The sequence below is a fragment of the Strix uralensis genome, chromosome 11 (genome assembly GCF_047716275.1).
Source record: "Strix uralensis isolate ZFMK-TIS-50842 chromosome 11, bStrUra1, whole genome shotgun sequence".
Lineage (NCBI taxonomy): Eukaryota > Metazoa > Chordata > Aves > Strigiformes > Strigidae > Strix > Strix uralensis.
The window spans coordinates 12,812,708-12,831,688 of NC_133982.1; the positions used below are offsets into that span (position 1 = coordinate 12,812,708).

The 18,981-nt window shown below is 52.1% G+C and overlaps 1 protein-coding gene across 1 annotated transcript in view; it reads left to right on the forward strand.

Annotated features, from left to right (window-relative positions):
- Positions 1 to 5,245: 5,245 nt before the first annotated feature.
- IGDCC3 (immunoglobulin superfamily DCC subclass member 3) overlaps positions 5,246 to 18,981 on the forward strand; it is a 104,946-nt gene continuing 91,210 nt past the window's right edge. The window contains exons 1-2 of the mRNA XM_074880362.1: positions 5,246 to 5,382; positions 16,241 to 16,546. Of these exons, the coding sequence (XP_074736463.1) occupies positions 5,316 to 5,382; positions 16,241 to 16,546 (373 nt within the window). The 5' untranslated portion in view covers positions 5,246 to 5,315. The remainder of the gene's footprint in view (positions 5,383 to 16,240; positions 16,547 to 18,981) is intronic.

Genomic DNA, 18,981 nt, shown 5'->3' on the forward strand with positions numbered 1-18,981 from the left:
GTGGGATTTGTCTCACGATTCAGTCTGTTACAGCTCTTACTCCGAGAGAAAGATGTCGTGGAAGGCGGATTCTGCTGCTGTGCTTGGAGTGGCTGGACCCCGGGGAATTCTCTGTTAGATGCTGGGCCATGCCCTGCCCCTCAAAACACAGAGAGGATGGCCGGAGAGCGCTCTGTCTGCGTGAATTTGCCAAAGTTGGGCCTGCAAGGTGGCAGCCTGGTTAGAGCTGCGCCTTGCCGCGCAGGGACGGCCTTCATGTGCGTTTCCCAGCAGCTCAAATCCGGCCTCGTGCTTCTCTGGGTAACTCGCGTCTGGAAGGATCCGAACAAGACGCTGCAGCTGGCAGCCCCGGGCGGCGTGGTGGAGCTCCTTCCACGGTGAGGGGTAGCTCGCTGGTGGGAGCCGGAGGCAGGAGCCACACTCGTGCCAGTGCAGTGCCTGAGCTCACAACCATGGAGGTTGGGAAGGTGGGATGATGGTGGGTGCCTGGTTCCTTAGGGATTCTTCTGGGATTTCAGGTGCGGGCAGAGTTTGGGTTCATGAGCCATTTCTTGATGCCTGCTCATTTCTCAGTTTTGAACTGATTCCTATAAGAAAAAATACTTGTCCGGTTTCATGCTTCCTCTTGCTGGGGATGTTTTTAGTGTGAAAAATAAGCAGAAGCATCTAGCAAACGAACGGTGAAGCTTCTCTTCGATGGCGCGCTGGGCTGAATGCTCAGTGGCTCGCATCCAGCGAGATTGGTGAGAGGATATCTGGCAGTGCCCGAGGACACACGATTAACCTCCCATGCATCTCCCTTTCCTCCTAGGATGCGTTCCCTACTTGAGTAGATAGCTTCCATTATTACTTTATGCTGCCAAGACTACAGAGCCATAAAATCTCATTTTATCTGCATTACAGAGGTAATAAATCTGCACTTAGTGTAGTGTTCTCTGATAGTGGTTAAAGGGAACTCTGTCAGAGTATGTAACTTTGATGGGTTTTTCTCCTGATGACAGGTAACCCCACAAATGAAGCAAGGAAGGACCTTGGGGGGGTGGGGTGGGGTGGGTGACTGCAAATCCCACTTCCAGCAAGCAGTTTGCAGCATGAGGTGCTGGTGGGAGGCTGTTGAGAGGGGACACAGTGGGGTGGCACGGGTGAGCAGACAGACAGACGGACACAGCAGTTAGAGGGGAGCCAGGACCATGGAGAAGCGAAGATAAGAGCGAGGTGTTTGTTTGCATTTCTTTCTCTTCCCAGCCTTTATCGCTGCTGTGATGCAGCTGGCAGTATTACCACAGCGGGCTTGGAGCTGGTGGGGTCTGAGGTAACTCAGTAAGTTACAAGTGCCTGGTGCAGTGCATTGCCCAGCTCGACCCTCCGGGAAATGTGAGGTGACGGGCTGCGTGATGCAGCGAAGCGGCGAGGGATGCTCCACAGATGCTCAGCAGTGGAAACTGCATCTCGTGGGGACTCCTCCAGCCTCCTCCCCTCCAGCAGAGCACTGGAGCAGCAGTTACGGCAACACTCAGACCTCTGTGATTTGTGTGGCAGGTACAGTTGTGTGGGTTTCATTGTTCGTGCTGGCTCCTCACACTCATTTCCACTGATGGCAAAACTGCAGGATCAGTGGCACAATTGTTTTCAATTAACGTAGAGAACACGCAGCTCCTCCTCAGCCAGGTAGCTAAGTGCCAGGAGGCATCCTCTTGGTGTGGTGACAAGCGCTGGCCCCTGCCACCACGACAACTATGTCCTTACACAGTCAAAAGCGGACGGAAAATGGTTTCTGCTGGGGAAAGTAGCTTCCAGGAGCACGCCCCAGGGCTGTCCCAGCGTGGCTGGGACGGCTCTCAGTTCAGTGCCTCGAGGTGGGTGCCACAATTTTGGCTGCCCTCCCTATTGCTCACTGCTAAAACCCTGCATGTATGTACGTGAGTGTAAAGCTCCCCGGCTGTTAGCAGACAGGGAAACCACAATTACACATAGAATAATAAATGGAGTGAATTCAGACAAGTTAATCTCCCGCTTCATCCACTGAAACTACTAATGGTGTCTTGGGGACCTCAGTCTGCAGTTAATTGGTGTAAATCAGGAGCACTATCGGAGCTGATGGAAATTCGCTGTGCAAGGGGTGAGGGGTGAGCAACACCCTCTGAGGACAGCTCTCATGGAGGATAACCTTGTGGAGAGGGTGGACAGATGGACAGACAGACCCTGAGTCCCTCTGGGAGGGAGGACGGAGGGATGGACCCCACAACCGCTCTGCAGGGAAGGGGTCTGGAGCCTCGGTTCAGGCTGGGCATTGCTGCTCCTGTAACCCTGCTGCTTTTCAAAAGGCTCCAATTTCTGCTCGCAGTGTGATAAGCAAATTCCTGCCTCCAGTACAAAGCAACTTTTTTAAGCCCTCATGGTTACAGAGGAGCACAGAAAAACAGGAGTGCTCTGGATTCCTGCTCTCAGGGCCTCTAAGAGCCCCAAACCTGCCTTTTTCTTTAAAAATTTCATAGCTTTTCACGTGAGTCCCGTTGTTTGGCAGGACCACCAGCACTTGTGATTTTTGAATGTGACACCAGCGATGTCACCAGTGTCATTTGCAAGATGCAAGGCTGAACTCGGTGATGCCCTAAACATGTAGCTATGTCCCCTGGCACCTGGGTCTTGCCATGGCTCATGGCACCAAAAGCACCCAAAATCTGTGGTTCCCGGGGGAAACAAGCCCTGTAAAACACATGGCACTTCATTTTCTTTGGAATGATTAATTCCCACAAGCCATCCCTGGTGCCGACGGCGCCCGGGAGCTGCCACGAGCCCGTGATGGCTGCGAGCGTTACAGAAATGCTGGCAGGGCCCCGCGGCAGGAGCCAGGGAGATGGCTGGGGAACAGGAACAGGGTTGGTGCCAAAAGGTCAGGGACAGCACAGAAATTCAGATGTTACTGAGAGGCTGATGGAGCCAGAGCAAATTCTTCCCCGGCTGAAAGCAACCTCGTACAGCTCAGCCCTCCGCTAAATGAGGGAAGCTTTAATGTGGAGCAGATGTAGTGACGTCTTCTTTCCTCGTTAGCTGGCTCCAACATGCTCAGGGTGCACCATCCCGGGGAGTCACGCATTGCTCATCTTTAGAAAAGGTTTTTCACCAGGTTTCTGGGCACGGTTACAGGGTTTGGTAATCTGGTTCGTCAAGCTCTGTGTTTATTCTGAAAAAATAAATTAGTTAGAATCCACTGTTTTGTTTTTTTCAGTTGTTTTTTTTCCCCAAACTCCACAAAAGACTTGGAGCTGTCATTGCAGAGATGACTTTTGCCGCTGCTGGTGGTGTGTTTGCAGAGAATGTGGGCCAAGGGACCAGGAAGGATCAGCTGGAGGCAGCAAAATACTGTGTGGGTGCTGGGACTGAGAGCCACGCAGGGACGCGTTATCCTCATTTCTTGCCAGGAGGGCAGACAAATTATCTTGATTGCTGTGACAGGATTTAGGAGCAGACTCATCCCTTACTGGGTCCTTCCTCACTGGGGCCTCTTCAAGGGTGAGCTGGTTGGTCCAACAGCTCTGTGACTGACCCAGGCAAGCCACCTTCTGATAGCATTTAAAATAAGGAGCACTGAGGTGGGGGACAAGCCCAAGCTCTTCTTCATTCCTGTCCCCATAATCCCCTCACGGCCATCACTCTGCGATCCCGCAGCCCTGCTTCCTGAGAACACCAGTCACCTCCAGGCATTGTTTTGTTTTGAAGAACCCCAAAGTGAGATGCTTGGTGGGACCAGTTGGAAGTTGTGCTGCCTCATCAGTGTTTTCCCTTATTTTAATGCCAGATTTTTGAGTCCCATCCCTAAGGGCAGGCAAGAGGCAGCTCCCCAACCTGGGGCACAGCCACATGGGCTTGGGGATGGGACCCTGCCTTTGCCCGCTGTGGCAGACCCCGACACCAATGCTGAAACCAGTTTGCTCTGAGCAGTGAAGGGCAGGACAGAGGCACTGAGGCAAGGAAACTTCTTCCCATATCACCACCACAAGCTCGGGAAGGAAGGCCGGGTGCTGGCTGCCATCCCGTGAGCATGGTGGGGCCAGCCAGGGCCTGGCAGTCCAGGCTGGACCCCTGGAGGGGTTTCCCGCTCTGGGGGACTGTGGGGCCGCGCCTGAGAGAGGCCATGACAGGGCATTGGGGAGGGGAGACGCGTGAGGTGGCCCCAGTGAGGGGAGACCAGTGAAGTGGAACTGGCAAGGGGAGATCCGTGCTGGGAGACCCGAGAGGGGCTCTGATGAGAGGACTCTGTTGAGGGGAGACCTGTGAGGGGGGCTCTGGTCAGGGAAGCCCCATGAGGGGAGACTGGTGAGGTGGCCCCAGTGAGGGGAGCCCTGTGAGCAGGCACGGATGAGGGGGAGCCCATTGATGTAGCCCTGCTGAGGGGAGCCCTGTGGAGGGAACTGGTGAGGGGCCTCTGATGAGCGAGCTCTATTGAGGGGAGACCTGTGAGGCTGCCCGGGAGAGGGGAGACCTGTGAGGGGTCTCTGGTCAGGGGAGACCTGTAAGGGGAGACCAGTGTGGTGACTCCAGTGAGGGGAGTCCTGTGAAGTGGAACTGGTGAGGGGAGATCCGTGCTGGGAGACCCGAGAGGGGCCTCTGATGAGAGGGCTCCATTGAGGGGAGACCTGCGAGGCTGCCCCAGAGAGGGGAGACCTGTGAGGGGAGCTCTGGTCACGGGAGACCCATGAGGGGAGACCGCTGAGGGGAGACCAGTGTGGTGGCCCCAGTGAGGGGAGCCCTGTGAAGGCAGCCCCCTGGAGTCGGCGAGGGGAGATCCCTGCTGGGAGACCCGTGAGGGGCCTCTGACGAGCGGGCTCCGTTGAGGGGAGACCCGTGAAGTGGGCTCTGCTGACACGGCTCCGCTGAGGGTCCCCGCGGTTCCCGGGCGTGGCGAGCGCCGAGTGTCCCCTCACGCGGGCCGCCCGCGGGGACCCACAGCCCGGCCGGACCCTGCGCGGCGCGGCCGGCGCCCCGGCGGATGCGCAAGATGGCGCAAGGCGCTGCCCACCCGCCCCCGCCCGCCGGCGGCCCCGCTCCCTCAGCGCCGCCCCCCCGCCCGCCCGGCGCGGCGGCGTGCTCGCGCGGAGGGGAGTAGCGCTGAAATCCGCTTTTTGCCGTTTTTTTTTTTTTTTTCCCCTTTCCTTTTTCCCCCCCCCCTCTCCTTTCCCCCTCCCCCCCCCTCCCCCTCCCCTTCTCGCAACTGGGGGGTGGTTCTCGCCTGGCCTCCCTCCTTCCCTCCCTCCTGCGCGGGCTGCTCCCTCCCCGTGGGGCGCAGGGAGGCGAGCCCGCCCGCCCGGGATGCCATGGCTCCGCCGGGCTCCGCGCTGCCCGCCTGCCTGCTGGGGCTGCTGCTGCTCGGCTGCCGCGGAGGTAAGAGCCGGGCCGGGCTTGGGGAGCGGGCGGGGGGACGGACCTGCCGCCGCCGCGCCCGGCACCGGGGCTGCTCCCCGCCGCCCTCGCCCCTCGGTCGGTCGGTCGGTGCCGTCCGCGGTCCCTCCCGCACTTCGCGTCCCTTCATCACCCCCGTGGTGGCTGGTCCCCCACGTCCCTCCCCAGCCCGGCGGCGGGTCCCGGTCCCCCTTGCTGGTCCTCAGCCGGTCCCAACCCTGCACGCCTCCCTGGTCGCTCCCAGCCCGTCCCCGTGGCATCGGGCCGCCGTGGAGGCTGAACGGGGCCGAACAGCTCCGGGGGCTGGAGGGACCGAGCGCGGCCCCGGCACGCGTGTGTTGCGGCGTGGAGCTGTTCCACCGCCGTGTTAGCATCCCTCGGCGGGAGCGGGGGGCTCGTCCCACCGGGAAGGCACGTTGGGGTCGTGGCTTTTGGCTGCAGCCTTCTCTATCATCCCATCCAACACCTGAATCTGCAAACAGCCCTTAAGTGTTTCCCCAAAGCTGTGTTTTTAGGTGGAAACCCCACTTGGCGCGGAGGGGCTCCGGGGAGGCTCTTGCCCCCACGGCCAGCGTTGGGGAGCGATGGGGTGGCTGCCGTGGCAGTGGCGTGATTGGGCACCCGCGCTCGGGGACCAGACCCGAAGTCGTCACGGGCGGTGTGAGCGGGAGATGGTGCCCGAGCAAACGAGTCGCGTTGGTCAGCAAAGGTGGTAGCTACGGAAGAGATGTTGGGCTGCAAGTTGCAGGGATGACGACGAGCTACTTTAAACCTACAAGTATTGTGCTCTCCTGTAATGCCTGGCTTGGTTCAGACAGCCGCAACTGGTAACACCACCCACCGGACCAGGGCCGAACTACAAAAACATCAAAGGGATTTTTCCCTGGACCTACTGTGCACATGCCCTGCTGATAAATTGCAATATTTTCCTTCTACTGGTGATGCTGCTTAAGCACGGGTCTAATCTGAGAAAGGTGCTGTTCTGCAGTGAAATACTCGTGTGCATCCTGTCCCCTCTTTGCTTAGCAGCCTTAAAGAAAAGTAGGAATTGTTTAAAAAATGTGCAAGCAGCCCAGCATAGAGGGAGAAAAGCGCGTGTTAGATTAATCGGAGATTACTGCCGTGGTGTTTAGGAAACGAGGCTGTGGGCTATTCCCATAATAAATCTCGCCACGTGGTTCATAGCAGCCACAGCGAGGAGAACCCAGTGTAACTCGCGGAAAATACAAGTTATCCGTGAAGTGAATGTAATGAAGCAGGTCTCGTTATTCTGTTTGGATTCCTGGGTACGCAGCAGTGCAAGAAGATGGTTGAAAAAGTACTTAATTTGTGGGGGAGGAAAAGAAAAGTGAATTTTTCAAATCAAAGCTTTAGGAAGTTGAGTTTGTGTCTAGTTTATTTCCTGCTGCTGTCCAAATTGCCCTGCGTGTTTGTTTATGCTGCGAGTTGGCTCCTGACTTCCAGTCAGTGGCTCCTGACTTCGGGGTGTGTTTTGCTGGCCCCGCTAAAGAGTGCTTTGCCACACTTTAAAAGTTTTTCTGTTCTGAGGAGGTTTTTTTCCCCGTTTGCTGGATTTATATGCTCTAAACACAGTTAACGGCGAGGTAACGTGCCTCTGTGCTCTGCTGAATTCAGTAAACCCCCCCGTGTCGGTGTCAGTCAGCGCCGGAGCAGAAAGCCTCGCCGCAGGGACGGATGCTGTGTCGGGAGCGGTGCCGCGCTGCGCGGGACGGGATGCTCTGTTCCCACCCCTGCAGTTTTCAAACTCCCCAAAATGCTGGCCTGGTCACTGTGAACCAGGCGTTGCGAGCTGCTGGTCAGCGTGCTGGAGTGGGCTCAGCAGCGAGACAGTATTTTCTTTCTTTTTTTTTTTTTTTTTTTTTTTTTTTAATTTCCTGGAGCTCTTTGTTCTGGGTGGTGGACAGCTTTTGTCTGTTATTGCTGAGCCCGGCATTCAAAGACAGGCATAGGATACGAGAGGCTCCCCGGCTCTGCTCAGTAACAGCCTTGGAATTAAACATCATCATTTATATTTAAGTAGGCTTAACTTCTAAATTATTGAAGTATAAGCTTTCACTAATTCCTACTCTGTGTGGCTTTGTTGGTTTTTTTACACGCAAAAAAAGGATTGCTTTCTCCTAAATTGGTGTAATACCCTGTCTTTTTTCTTAATATATATAGAGGGTATCAGGTATAATTTCCCCGGTAACACTCAGAGACACTATACGAAATTCAAACCCACGTCGGGGCTTTGTCTCTCTCTCGGGAGGGGGGGCGGTTCAACAGGAGAATCTCAGGACGTGGTTTTCCCGCGTGGTGGACACAGCAGGCGGCCCGTGAATTGAGGTGGTCGTCTCACAACCATATACTTTTGCGCCATGTCTGGGACCTGTGCTGGGTGCGAAGCTCACGCAGGGGTGCGAGCATGCAGCCCCCCATGCTGGTGGGACTCAGACGTCTGCTGGGGCCATCGGGGTGCCGGAACGAAACTTCTCATTGGAAGTAGATAAAAAGCAGTTGAGAGAGAGGGGAGCAGAGCGGGTCGGTCCCTTCCTGATCTGCCCTGCCACCCCCCGCACAGGGAGTTAGAAATCCTAAACTACTCTAATTGCACTACTTCTTATTATCTGTCAGGCTCTGGACCTTGCACAGCACAAGCTCCCGCACTTGTTTAGGAGCTGGCAGAGGGTCCCAGGGAGAGGAGCTGGGCAGAGGGCCCCAGATTTAAGGTTACGGCCCCATTCCCTGCTCCCCTCCTTTCTGCTCAGCCCCAGTTTTCACCCACATACCCTGGTGCAGTCAGCCTGGTGTGGAGCAGCTCAGCAGCAGTAGTGCCTGACGGAGAGCTGCAAAGCTGCTCTCATTTTATGCGTGCAAATGAGAAAGCCTGTCTCTTTTTTTCTGTCTGAACTTTTCTTTCTCCGAAGTCCTTGTTTCTGGAGAGTCCCATGTCGCAGTGAGTGAAGTGCCAAGCAGTGCCTGCATGGTGATCCCAGCTCCTTGCTTCTCAAACCCTTGGGACACTGCTCCCCTGCACCTCCCTGTCCCCACTGCCTTGAAACATCTTTCTCCGCCGTGCTGGGATGGCTGGACCCGGCTCGCTCGCCTTGCCTCAGCGTTAGGATCCAGTGCTGGCTCCAGCGGGAGCAGGATAGGGCCCCGACGCGGGGCTGCGGCATGGGGAGCAGCGTGTAGTGGAGCTTGTGCAAAGCTGCTGCCGGCACCCGGCTTTTCCTCCCGAAGCAGCAAGCTGATCCAGCACGCGTTTGAGCAGACCATGCGCTTAGTTTTTCAGCCTGCAACAGATCTGGGACGGAAGATGCTTTTCTCTGTGCCCCCTTTCCCCCGCTATATTTCATTCTTTGCACTCCTGGGCTTCTGGATATTGTCCTTTTATTTGATCTAACAAAACAATGCAGGAGCCTCCCCTTGCAGATTAAGAATTCCTGTTTAAATCAACCAAATAACATTGGGCAGGAACAGGAATAGTCCATTCAACATTACTTTGAAATCACAAACTTATTTGAACTTTACTGGAGCTTTTAGTTTTACAGAGTTTAGAAACTAATAAATTATGTAGCAGGGCTCATGAAAATCTACCCGAGTCCGTTTATCCAAAAGAATATGCAACATTTTGGTTTTGCAAGAAAATAAAAATAATTGTTTACACATGTTCAGGAGTCATTGGCAAGCATATAAAACTGATGGTTAAGGAGGCAAACATGTCAATAATTGCACTTTAAGAGAAGAGAGAGGCAAATAGGTGAGCGTACTGAGAAAAGCACAGAGCACACTGATCTGGCCTTGCTATTATATCAGATGTCACTGTTGTATCGCACCCTCCACTTGAGAGGAGCCCAGTCACTTAACAGCCCAGACCCGCTCCTGTGTTGGTAATTTAAAACCAGAGTTTCTGAGCAGAGTCAAGGATTTGCTGGCTTTTTTTTTTTTTTTTTTTTTTGTTCTTGCGCGTGTGATTGTGTTGATGAAGCTAACAGCAAGTCAGGAGGATGCGGGTTGTGGCGGGTGATTCTGCAGAGCTGTGAAGATGCTTTTGCAAAAGGATCTTTGCTGCTGAAACCTGAGAGTACGTGAAAAGGGAGAGAAGTGCTAGTGTTTCGCTGAAACAGCTCTGGTTTTGGAGCAAGCAGCGATCAGTGCGATGCTTGGCTCCTTGAGAGGAGCAAGGCAATGCTTTCCTCCATCCTCAATTTCAGAGTGGCAGGGGAGGAGGTGATATGGCAGAGGGCATGGCAAGGAGGAGAGTGCTGTTTGCTTTGAATCCCCTGGATGTGATGAAGAATTTCAGAGGTTTTCATGTGCACAGAAACTTCTCTTCCTCCAGAAGGACCTTGCCTTTCCTTTCCTTGCACGCCACCCAGCTGAAAGCCAGGGGCTGGGCAACGGGGGATGTGCTGGCTGGTGGGTTTTGGCACTGTGATGCTGAGGAGCCTGTGGGTCTCTCAGCAGCCTTGTGCCCTCGCTCTCCTCCCAGCTGACATGTCTCTGATCCACGGGCACCATCACCCACTGCGTGGCCACTCCATTCCCTGCGAGGTCTGTGCAAGGCACCGGCCACAGGGACAGCCACCTCCCTGCTGCTTTCTTGCAGGGTTGGGAGCTGAAACCATCTCTTCCCTGTCCTGTGTTAGAGCATCCTTGGGGGCTGAAGCCTGGAGGGGCCCTGGCTCTGGGCACAGCGTTTCCCGCGTCCTCTCGTGCGCAATTGTTTCGTGTTCCGTATTTGTATCACTGATGCCCTCTGCGGTGAGACTGTGATCTGGTCAGGGCTGCGAAACACGTGGGGAATGCAAATAACAACACATCCTACGCTTGGCTTGCTGCCGTGCTCTCTGGATGCCTCACTGTGGATAGAGCTACTGTGGACAATTAACTCAGAAAAGGTCTTTGCCCTTTCCAGCTATACTAACAGGTTTCACCCTGCTTTCTTCAGAGATAGGGGAGCCTGTGAGGACTCGGAGCTCTTCGTGGAAAGGGTCTTTGTGCTGTGAATGCTTCCAGCTCCCACGCTGTGTTTAACAAGCGACCTCATGGGATTTGCCCAGTCTGGTCTCGAATATCTGAAAATTATTTGGGGCCACTTCTCTGGGTCTCTGGTCTGTGTTTGTCTTCCTCGGCTAAAATCTGTCTTCCCGCTGAGGGCAGCGATGCTGGGCATGTCTCTGAGCTCTGCATCAGGTGTCTGAGAGGTCGTGTTATCCTCGACAGAGACCTCCTGCAATCACTTAATGAGTGGATGTGGTTTATGCGCCTTGATGGAAAAATCACTTTATATAACCTCCCATCCGAAAGGAAAGGGAATAAAAAAATCTGAGCTAGTAAACTTTTACCGGCAAGATGTTGGGCCTGTTATAGCCTATTCTCCTCTTCTTTAAATATAAATTTTTCTGGATGCCCTAAAGAGCCAATTTGCACTTTACTGCAGTGTAGTGCTTTTCTCCTTAGGGTCTGGGTCAGCCTCAAGGAGGTTTAAGGGGGCACCAACTGGATTTTTAGGCTGCCAGTTTCATCAGCCTGAAACCTGTTACAATGTGCTGGAGAACATCTTTCAGGTCCAGATATCTCTTCCTTCCATATCCTCCCATTTGCAGAAGGGTTTTGAAAAAAACCACACCACTGAAAAAAACAGGAGCCACTTTTTGTAGGACTGTCCCAACCTGCACCCAGGTTTTTGGTCCTAATACCCACCTGACTATAAAAACCTCTGGTCCTGGGCTCATGGGACTCCAGGGGCTTTATTGAAGCAGGACCAGAGTGGCTGTCGGTGGTGGTAAGGCTCACTGGTGGGTTGCTGCTGATTTATGCTGTGTTATGCTGGAAACAAACACAGTAAACCATGAGAGGATGAATTTCTGCTCATGAGGGGCAGTTTGCAGGTGGATGTCATGCTGGTTGGTATGATGAGAGAGGAGCTGGGGCTGCCTCAGTCTCCCTGCCAGTGCTCCTGAGGATCCTGTGCCGGGAAGAGCAGGGTGGACGTGACTGCTCCTGTGGTATCTCACCTTGCCACAAGCTCAGACTGGGCTCTTGGTGGGTCATTTCATCTCACTGTGATTAATGTTCCCTGTCTAGAACGGGAGTAATGATATGGGCATCATCTGTCCGGACCGCGTGCTGCTGGGGCAGGGATGGCCCTGCTGGCTGTGGGTCTGGACAGGGTCCAGGAGGATGAGCTGTGATGTTACCGAGGTCCTTTGCGATGGATGTCACTGCTAATTAGAGTGGTGAGATTAGCTGCTGTATTTTTCGGAAGCACAGGAAGGAAAGCCAAAATCATGTTTCCCAAATGGAAAAGAGCAATGCTAGGGTATGAGCAAGTTCTTTTGAAGCTTTGAACATGAATCACAGTGTCAAGTAAAAAATAATTAAACTTTTTTTTTTTAAATGTACTTCAAAGTGTCTTTTAAGCTTCCCATTAATTCGAAGTTCTTTCTCTCAGCACTAAATAAATCTCTTGGTTCAAAAGCACAAGTGCTAATTGGTTTCTCTGAGCATGCCTGTCTTCTTGATCAATAGGGGAAGTAGTTTTTGTTAAATATTTGCACATATAGTCACATATTGTATTGCTTAGGGAGATGGTAAATGTTTCTCAAAAGGAGACTTGTAGAATGAGGATTCCAATAATTTTCTTATGGCCTTTATGTCAGAGCTAATAACACTTTTTCCCTCCATCCTTTTTCAGAAAGCAAAGCTATTTTCCCTCGTGCGCTCCCCGGCGCAGCCTGCTGGTGTTGAGACAAGCAGTCTGTTCAGCTGCCTGCGTAACACCCCTGCCTCTAACTACAAACTCAAGCTGCCGTGAGCCGCCTTTTACAGTTTCTGCCTTGAGCAGAGAGAGGCTGTGACTCACGCTGCCTCGCAGTCGGTTTAGGGAGGTAGCCGGGACATTGTGTGGGATGAGCTGTGTTTGGATACGCAGCCAGCTGTTGGAGAGGGATGGGGCTTTCAGACACCCCAAGTGAATGTGCACAGCCTTGGCGATTTCCTCTCTGTCTCTCTCAATTAATTGCACTTTTACCATTTCCATGTGCCTTCAGAGTGTCATTTACTTCCAACTTTGCAGCATCATTTCTGTGCCTCACTGCTAACTACAGTTATTTATGCTAACGGAGCTGGATCCTTCTCTTCCCCTGTTACCTCCTTGCTTTGTATGTGCTCTCCTTCCAGCTGTCTGAGCTGACCTCTGGAGAAAATGCCAGGAACTTTCTTGTCCTGCCGTGGAGATTCCTCTGTGAGTGTCCCTATCCCTTTGTCTCTCATCCTGAGCGTCCCAGGGAGGCAGGGCTCTGCGTTCAGAGTCCACCTTTGAGACCTGGAGCCCCACAGTGCCAGTCTTGGAAGGCCAAATCCCAACATCCCTGTTTGAAGCCTGATCCTTGAAAACCACTTTTAATGCAAATAATCCCATGGTTACAGCCAAATAGATAAAGGGGGGCCCTTTATAAGGGGACAAAGAAGGTGTAAGGCACCCAGTTGCTACCATGCCTTGCATGTAGTTCTCTCTAGAGTGGCTCTGCATCAGCCACATGGATCTTAGGTTGGGCTTTTTGTGGACTAGTTTCTCATACCAATTCTTGATGGTGCGCATCCCAGGGCCCGTCACTTTTTGACAAAAACTCTGAGGAACATGATACCTTGTAGAAGAGAGAGAGGTGTCCTTCCCACTAAGCTCACTCTGTGCCCCCAAATGAGGCCATGAGATTGAGGGCTGTAGGGAAGGGAGCTGACTTCATGGTGACCTTTGGCTGGAGAAGAGCCCATGGCCGCTTCCTCAGAGCTTTCTGCGTGCTGGCGACCTGCTGGGGTGGGGTACCATGGTGGTGCAGAAACACACTGAGGTCAGCTTGCCAGCTTGGTTGTTGCCAACAGTGCCACCCATTTGCAAGACTTGGACGTTGACCCCTGGAAAGACAGAGCCTGTAGTTTTTGCAGAGTGGGATACTGAGGCCCTTGAGGACCAAAGCTCAGCTTTTTAAGGCAATTCCAGATCTATCTCTTTAATGATGCAGATAGGCAGCTTTAGGATGTGCCCATGGTGCCAGGGAAAGGCATAGGGGCTTTTGAAGAGCAGCAGATGCCTCTCTGCATCTTTCAGCATCTAAGTATCTCAGGAGAAGAGAGACTTTTGTCTGAGTTTGCATGGAAAGCCGGTGTCAGGGTGAAAGATGGAGCTTGGCTTCTCCCAAATCCCCAAATGGGGTGGGCTTGCTTCTCCCCATACGTCTGGTTAGTTAGTCACCTGGTCCTGAAGGCCCAGAAAAGTGTCAGCGGGATTTCTTCAAGGTCAGAAAAGCATCTCATGATAAAAGCACCCATTGAGGAGGAGTTTGTTTGGGCTTTTTTCTGGACACTGTGAGGTATCTGCGTGTTACAAACCAGTTGCACACTGGTGTCGCACCTTGAGGCACAGTCCCGCTCTCCTGGATCCCAGGACCAGCCAGTGTCCGTCCCCGCCCCGGCTGAGGGTGTCTGAGGGCACTGGTCCTAATAACGAGTGTCATCACTTCTGCTGCTCGTGCAGCCTTGAGTTAGGATGTGGACCGAATGTTTATGGAGGTAAACATGATTATCTCCAATCACAGGCCTTAATGATGGTTATTAGAATGACAGCTATTGTGGGAAGGACATGTAATTATGTTGATTCTTCCTTTTATTGTACATATAATAATAAGCTGTTTTATCTAATAGTACAGGGGAGCTGGGGGAAGATGAGGCATTTATTTCATCAGGGTTTTTTTCTGATTGCCTGTTAGGCTAAATCCTGAAATCTTGTTCAATCTTTCTGGAGTCAGAAGTCCCCCTCGGTTCAGGGGGGGTCTTTATCGTATCTAACTGCCAGGAGTGCCCATGCAGAGAATGGGACCCCAGCATGGTAGGTGCTGTTGAGACTCTGGCCACTTTGCAGAAGAATGCAGAGCATTCATCTAATTCCTTAATTTTCACAAAAAAAAGTAATTGATGGGTTTGTGCTGGCTGTAGTCTAACTTGCTGAGAGGACCCCAGGGCTATCTCATAAAAAAGAAGTCACAGTGAGCGATAGATCACTGAGATGGCTGGAGCTAGCCTGACATTTTAAGACTTAATGGGTTAATAAAGTGTGTGTTTTAGGTGTCTGTCACTAAGTAGAGTTTGTCCATTCCCTGCACACACTCATACCTTGACGGCAGTACCTTTGACCTGCTGTGCACTACCCCTGCCTTCTTTGTCTGCTCCGTCCATCTGCCTCGGCTCAGGTTGCACTCAATGTTTATCCCCCGTAATCCAATTTAAGTTGCAGTAGAAAGCAATGGGGATTTACAGAAAAAAAGAAAAATCTCACTGGTTTGCAGAGCAGAAAAGACAGACCTTTTTTTTTCTTCTTTAGGATAGCTGCCTCTTCTCATGTCTTTTATTTTACCATGCATCAACAATCTGCCCTCCACTCCGTTTTTGAGCCTAATGCAGTAGGATCTTGTCCTTGGTGGCGGTCTGTATTAGGGACGGGCATTACAAAAACTGTGCTGTGGCTGGTGTTTGCCAAGAGAAATTGCCCGTGTGCGTCCCAGTTCTGTGAGCAGCTATGGAGTCAGTCCCCCTGCGCCCATGAAAGAGGGGAGAAACTGTGTTGCAGGTTTGAGCAGCTGGAAACCTCCACCCATCGATGGGCTGTTGCACAAGAACTGTTAGAAAGGCTTTCCCCATATTCAGATCAAATGGTAGTTTTCTTAGTCTGTTGGAATTTCTTCTCCATTGCTCTTCTTTAAAAACAAAACCAAAAAAAATCACCTCCATTCCTGTATTTAAACCCTTCAGATATTTATTTGACTCCTGTTTCTTGGTCGCTTTTTGTCTTTCATGTCAGCTTGTATTTTGGGCTAATCTTTAAACAATAGCTCTATTACTGTAGTCTTCTGTAGCATCTAATCATGACTGTATGGCAAATTATACCCTAAAAAGGTGTGCTGGACCAAGTGAAGCATAATATGCCAAAGATGTAGTGTTTAAACGTTCTGTTGGCAAAAGAAGTAAATTAGGATGTATCTGTATGATGGGAAGTGAGGGTTTGCCTATTGTTGGTACAAATTATGCAATAACTTATCTCTCATGGACGTCGTTTAGTGTAATTGCTTTGCAAGACACCTTTTGTGTCGCTGAGCCAGAACATTGTGCATTTGTATTTTGGTGCTTAACTTGCTCTTCATTAAGGACTGAATAGCACCATCCTTTTGCCTGTTACAGCGTGAGAGAGACCAAAGCGACAGAAGGGCACGGTGTTAAGTGCGAGAGGCAAACATCCTCCCGCTCTGCCAAGGGGGAGAATTGTCACAAAGATGCTGGCTGTGTGGGACTGTCTGGGGCACAGCACAGCCCCCTCCCCACCTGGTTATGTGGGGGAGAGGAGTGGATTTCTTGAACTGGTGTAAACTTCTGCTTCTGGGGTGGGAATGGCTGATGCCCCATGCTGTGCAAGTTTTTGTTGCCTATTGCTGCACCCCTGCAAAGGGAGGTGGAGAGGCAATCTGCAGGGGGGTATGAGTTGGAGCTGGGGTTTGGCAAGCCACTGCCTGTCCCCTTCACTGGAGTCTCCGAAGGCAGCCTTGAAGGTCTCTGCCTGTGGTTGTGCCTTTGGAAATTCTGCCCCAAGATTTTGAGAGCAAAGCCCTGGGGGGCAAAGCATGCCCAAGGGTTTCACGTTTCTCTGAAACACTTGCACCCTGTAGTCATCTTGTAGCCCACGCTATCCCAAATGTTTTCATCATCCTGTTAGCTGCTATAGCAGTTGGCTCTTGCTGCTTCTTGTGGACACACCGCTGACTCTGCCCTTCTCTCTTCATTTTAGATTTTGGCCACTCCTCCGAGCTGGCGTTCGTTGTGGAGCCTAGCGATGACATAGCTGTGCAGGAGCAACCCTTGATCCTCTACTGCCAGGTGGAGGGCATCCAGCCCATCACCATCACGTGGCGGAAGAATGGTGTGATGATCGTGGACAGCGAGAATGCCTTTATGTTGGCCAACGGGTCACTCTACGTCTCCCGCTTCCAGAGGGTCCGGGGAGATGGGTCCTCGGATGAAGGCGAGTACGATTGTATGGCACAAAACCACTATGGGCTGGTGGTGAGCCGGAAGGCGAAGATTCAGGCAGCGAGTAAGTACGGGCAATCCTGCAAGGGGCACTGGCTTTGCTGGGAAGCAGGAGGACAGCGTGGTGGGTGCTGGGTGTTGAGGGAGGGAGGATTAAAGAGGGGGAAGAGAAAAAAGAACCTGGAGCTGGTGTGGGGATCTAATCTGTGTAGATGTCTAGGTGTGAAAGAAGAGCTAATCGGCCTTCTCAGGGAGAAAACTAAAAGCCACCTTCTAGCAGTAAATTCCCTGTCTCGGAGGGGTAAGTTATGTTAAAGTCATGTGGTGAAGTAGTCTGTGGTTCGTGTATCTCCTGTGGTGGGTTTGGAAGCCTCTTTGCTGTGCAGCACGGCTGGGCTCTGCTTGGCAGGCAGCACTTTCCAAACCATAGGCAAAGACCTCTGAAGGTCATGGTTTCTTTCATTTTGTTATTTAAGGCAGGCAGTGTGGAGGCAGCAAGGTCTTATTTACTACCTGGCATGGCAGTGCCTTTGGGGGCAAGGCTAACAACACCAGACAGATTGTCTGGTGGGGGAGCTGGGAGGAGGAGAGAGATGAAAATGTCAGCGAGGGAATGAAATTTAAAGGTGGGGGAGGAAGAATTACAGGGCAGGCTGTGACTCCAGCCCTGCACAGTACCCGCCTTAGCCAGTTGCATCGCCAGAGCAGTGGGTCCTGTTGGGTCTCCTGCCATGGCTGCTGGGTTCCCCCTTGCTGGCTCTCGTTGCTGGTTTGTTTGTCCCAGGACTGACGGCAGAGCTGAGGTGTTGTGGTGGTTTCTGTCCCTGTTGTGTGGCTGGCTTTGCCCACAGGCTCTGTGGGCTCTGGGGGTGCAGCTGCTGATCCTTTTTGCATTCAACCAGAAGTCGCTGCTGGGTGTCATTTATATATGGGTGTGAGGACAGGTGTCTGGTAGGGCCCTGAGACCTGGCCTAATGCTGGTTTGTTAAATAAGTTCTACTGAAGGGTTCTCCAACTTGTCTGGGAAACAGCTACCGTTGTTCTTTCTGTGCAAGCCACTTACTACTGCTTCTGTTGCGTTTGCAAATTGCACTGTGATTTTTTTGGTGCAAAGCAGGAAAAGTCTCTGGTAAAGTCTGGGGCTGTGATCCTCTGGCTGCGCTCCCCAAACTGGGGGGGCCTTTCGGAGCGCTGCCGCCCGCTCCCCGCAGCGCCGGGGCCGGCTGGCAGCCCACCAAGGGAACACTCCAGCCCTTGTGTATAACAATTCCCGAGTGCATGAAGTGGCCATCTGCAAACCTAGCTTTTCAGTAGTGTAAGAAGTGACATTGTCCAGGAGCCAAGGGCTTTGGGTCCATGCCAGATTAGCAGCTGGATCTCAAACTTGTCAGTCTTGTGGTGCTAAACCTTGGAGCACTTTTGGTGAACGGCTCTGGCATTTATGAGCTGGGAGCTGGCTGACGCACAATGTCAAACTCCTCGGACCTGTAAACAGGAGACATGAGAGCTGAAGGAATTACCTTTGGGATAGTGGATTGTCAATAAACACTGTTATCTCAGCTCCTGCATCAATATGTATGTGATGTGCTGTGTGTTCCTGAATAGCATTTCCTTTTGTAGCCATAGTTTCACGTGAATCAAAATGAAAAAGGGATTGTGTTGAAAATGCTCTGGACTCTATTCTGGCTTCAGGCTTGGTTTCTTGCCAGCTCTGAGAAGAGATCTGGGAGAAGCCAGCACAAAACAGGGGGCACCTGGCCTCGATGCCACAGGTGCCTGTGGATAATGGGAATAAACTGGGATGTTGTGGGCAAATGTAACCTGCTGCTGAGGGCGAGCTCGCCTGCTGTGCCTGAACTGCAGGAGCATGGACTTGCACTTAGGACTCAGCTTAAACGTAGGTGAAATCTCCTACGAATGAATCACCGTTGTACCTTCGAGCCCCCATGTCTCAGGGTGGTTACACACAAGGAATAGTGATTCTCCTTGCCCCAAGTCCCGTTAAGCAAATCAAACAAAGGAGGAGGGTAATTATCCCCATTTTAGAGATGACAGGAGCATTGCATCGAAGAAATGGGTGCTTGCTGCCTGGAAGGAAAAAAAAAAAAAAACAAAAAACCGAAGCACTAAGCAGACCTTTGCAGAGCAGAGTAAATACTGCCGGTGGGTAAAACCTCATCCCAGTGCTGATCTCTTCTTCCCTCTGAGCCTGACATCTGAACACAAAAGCAAAGGAGAAATAAAAACCTTTCACAAACAAAAATCTTGAAAGTTGATCAAGGCCATGCTACTGAGGAATAAAAGGGATCTGACAGACCGGAGCCCCTCGAGAGCTCTCCTGCACTTTTTGCTGTCTTCAAAGGCAGGCTGTTAGTCTCATATCACCGTTACAGACCCTGGCTTTGTATTATTGCTTGGAATATAATCTTCTTCGCTCGGAGGAATGTACATATTTGCATTCAGGAAATGTGGGCTGGATATCATATTTTTATGTTTCAA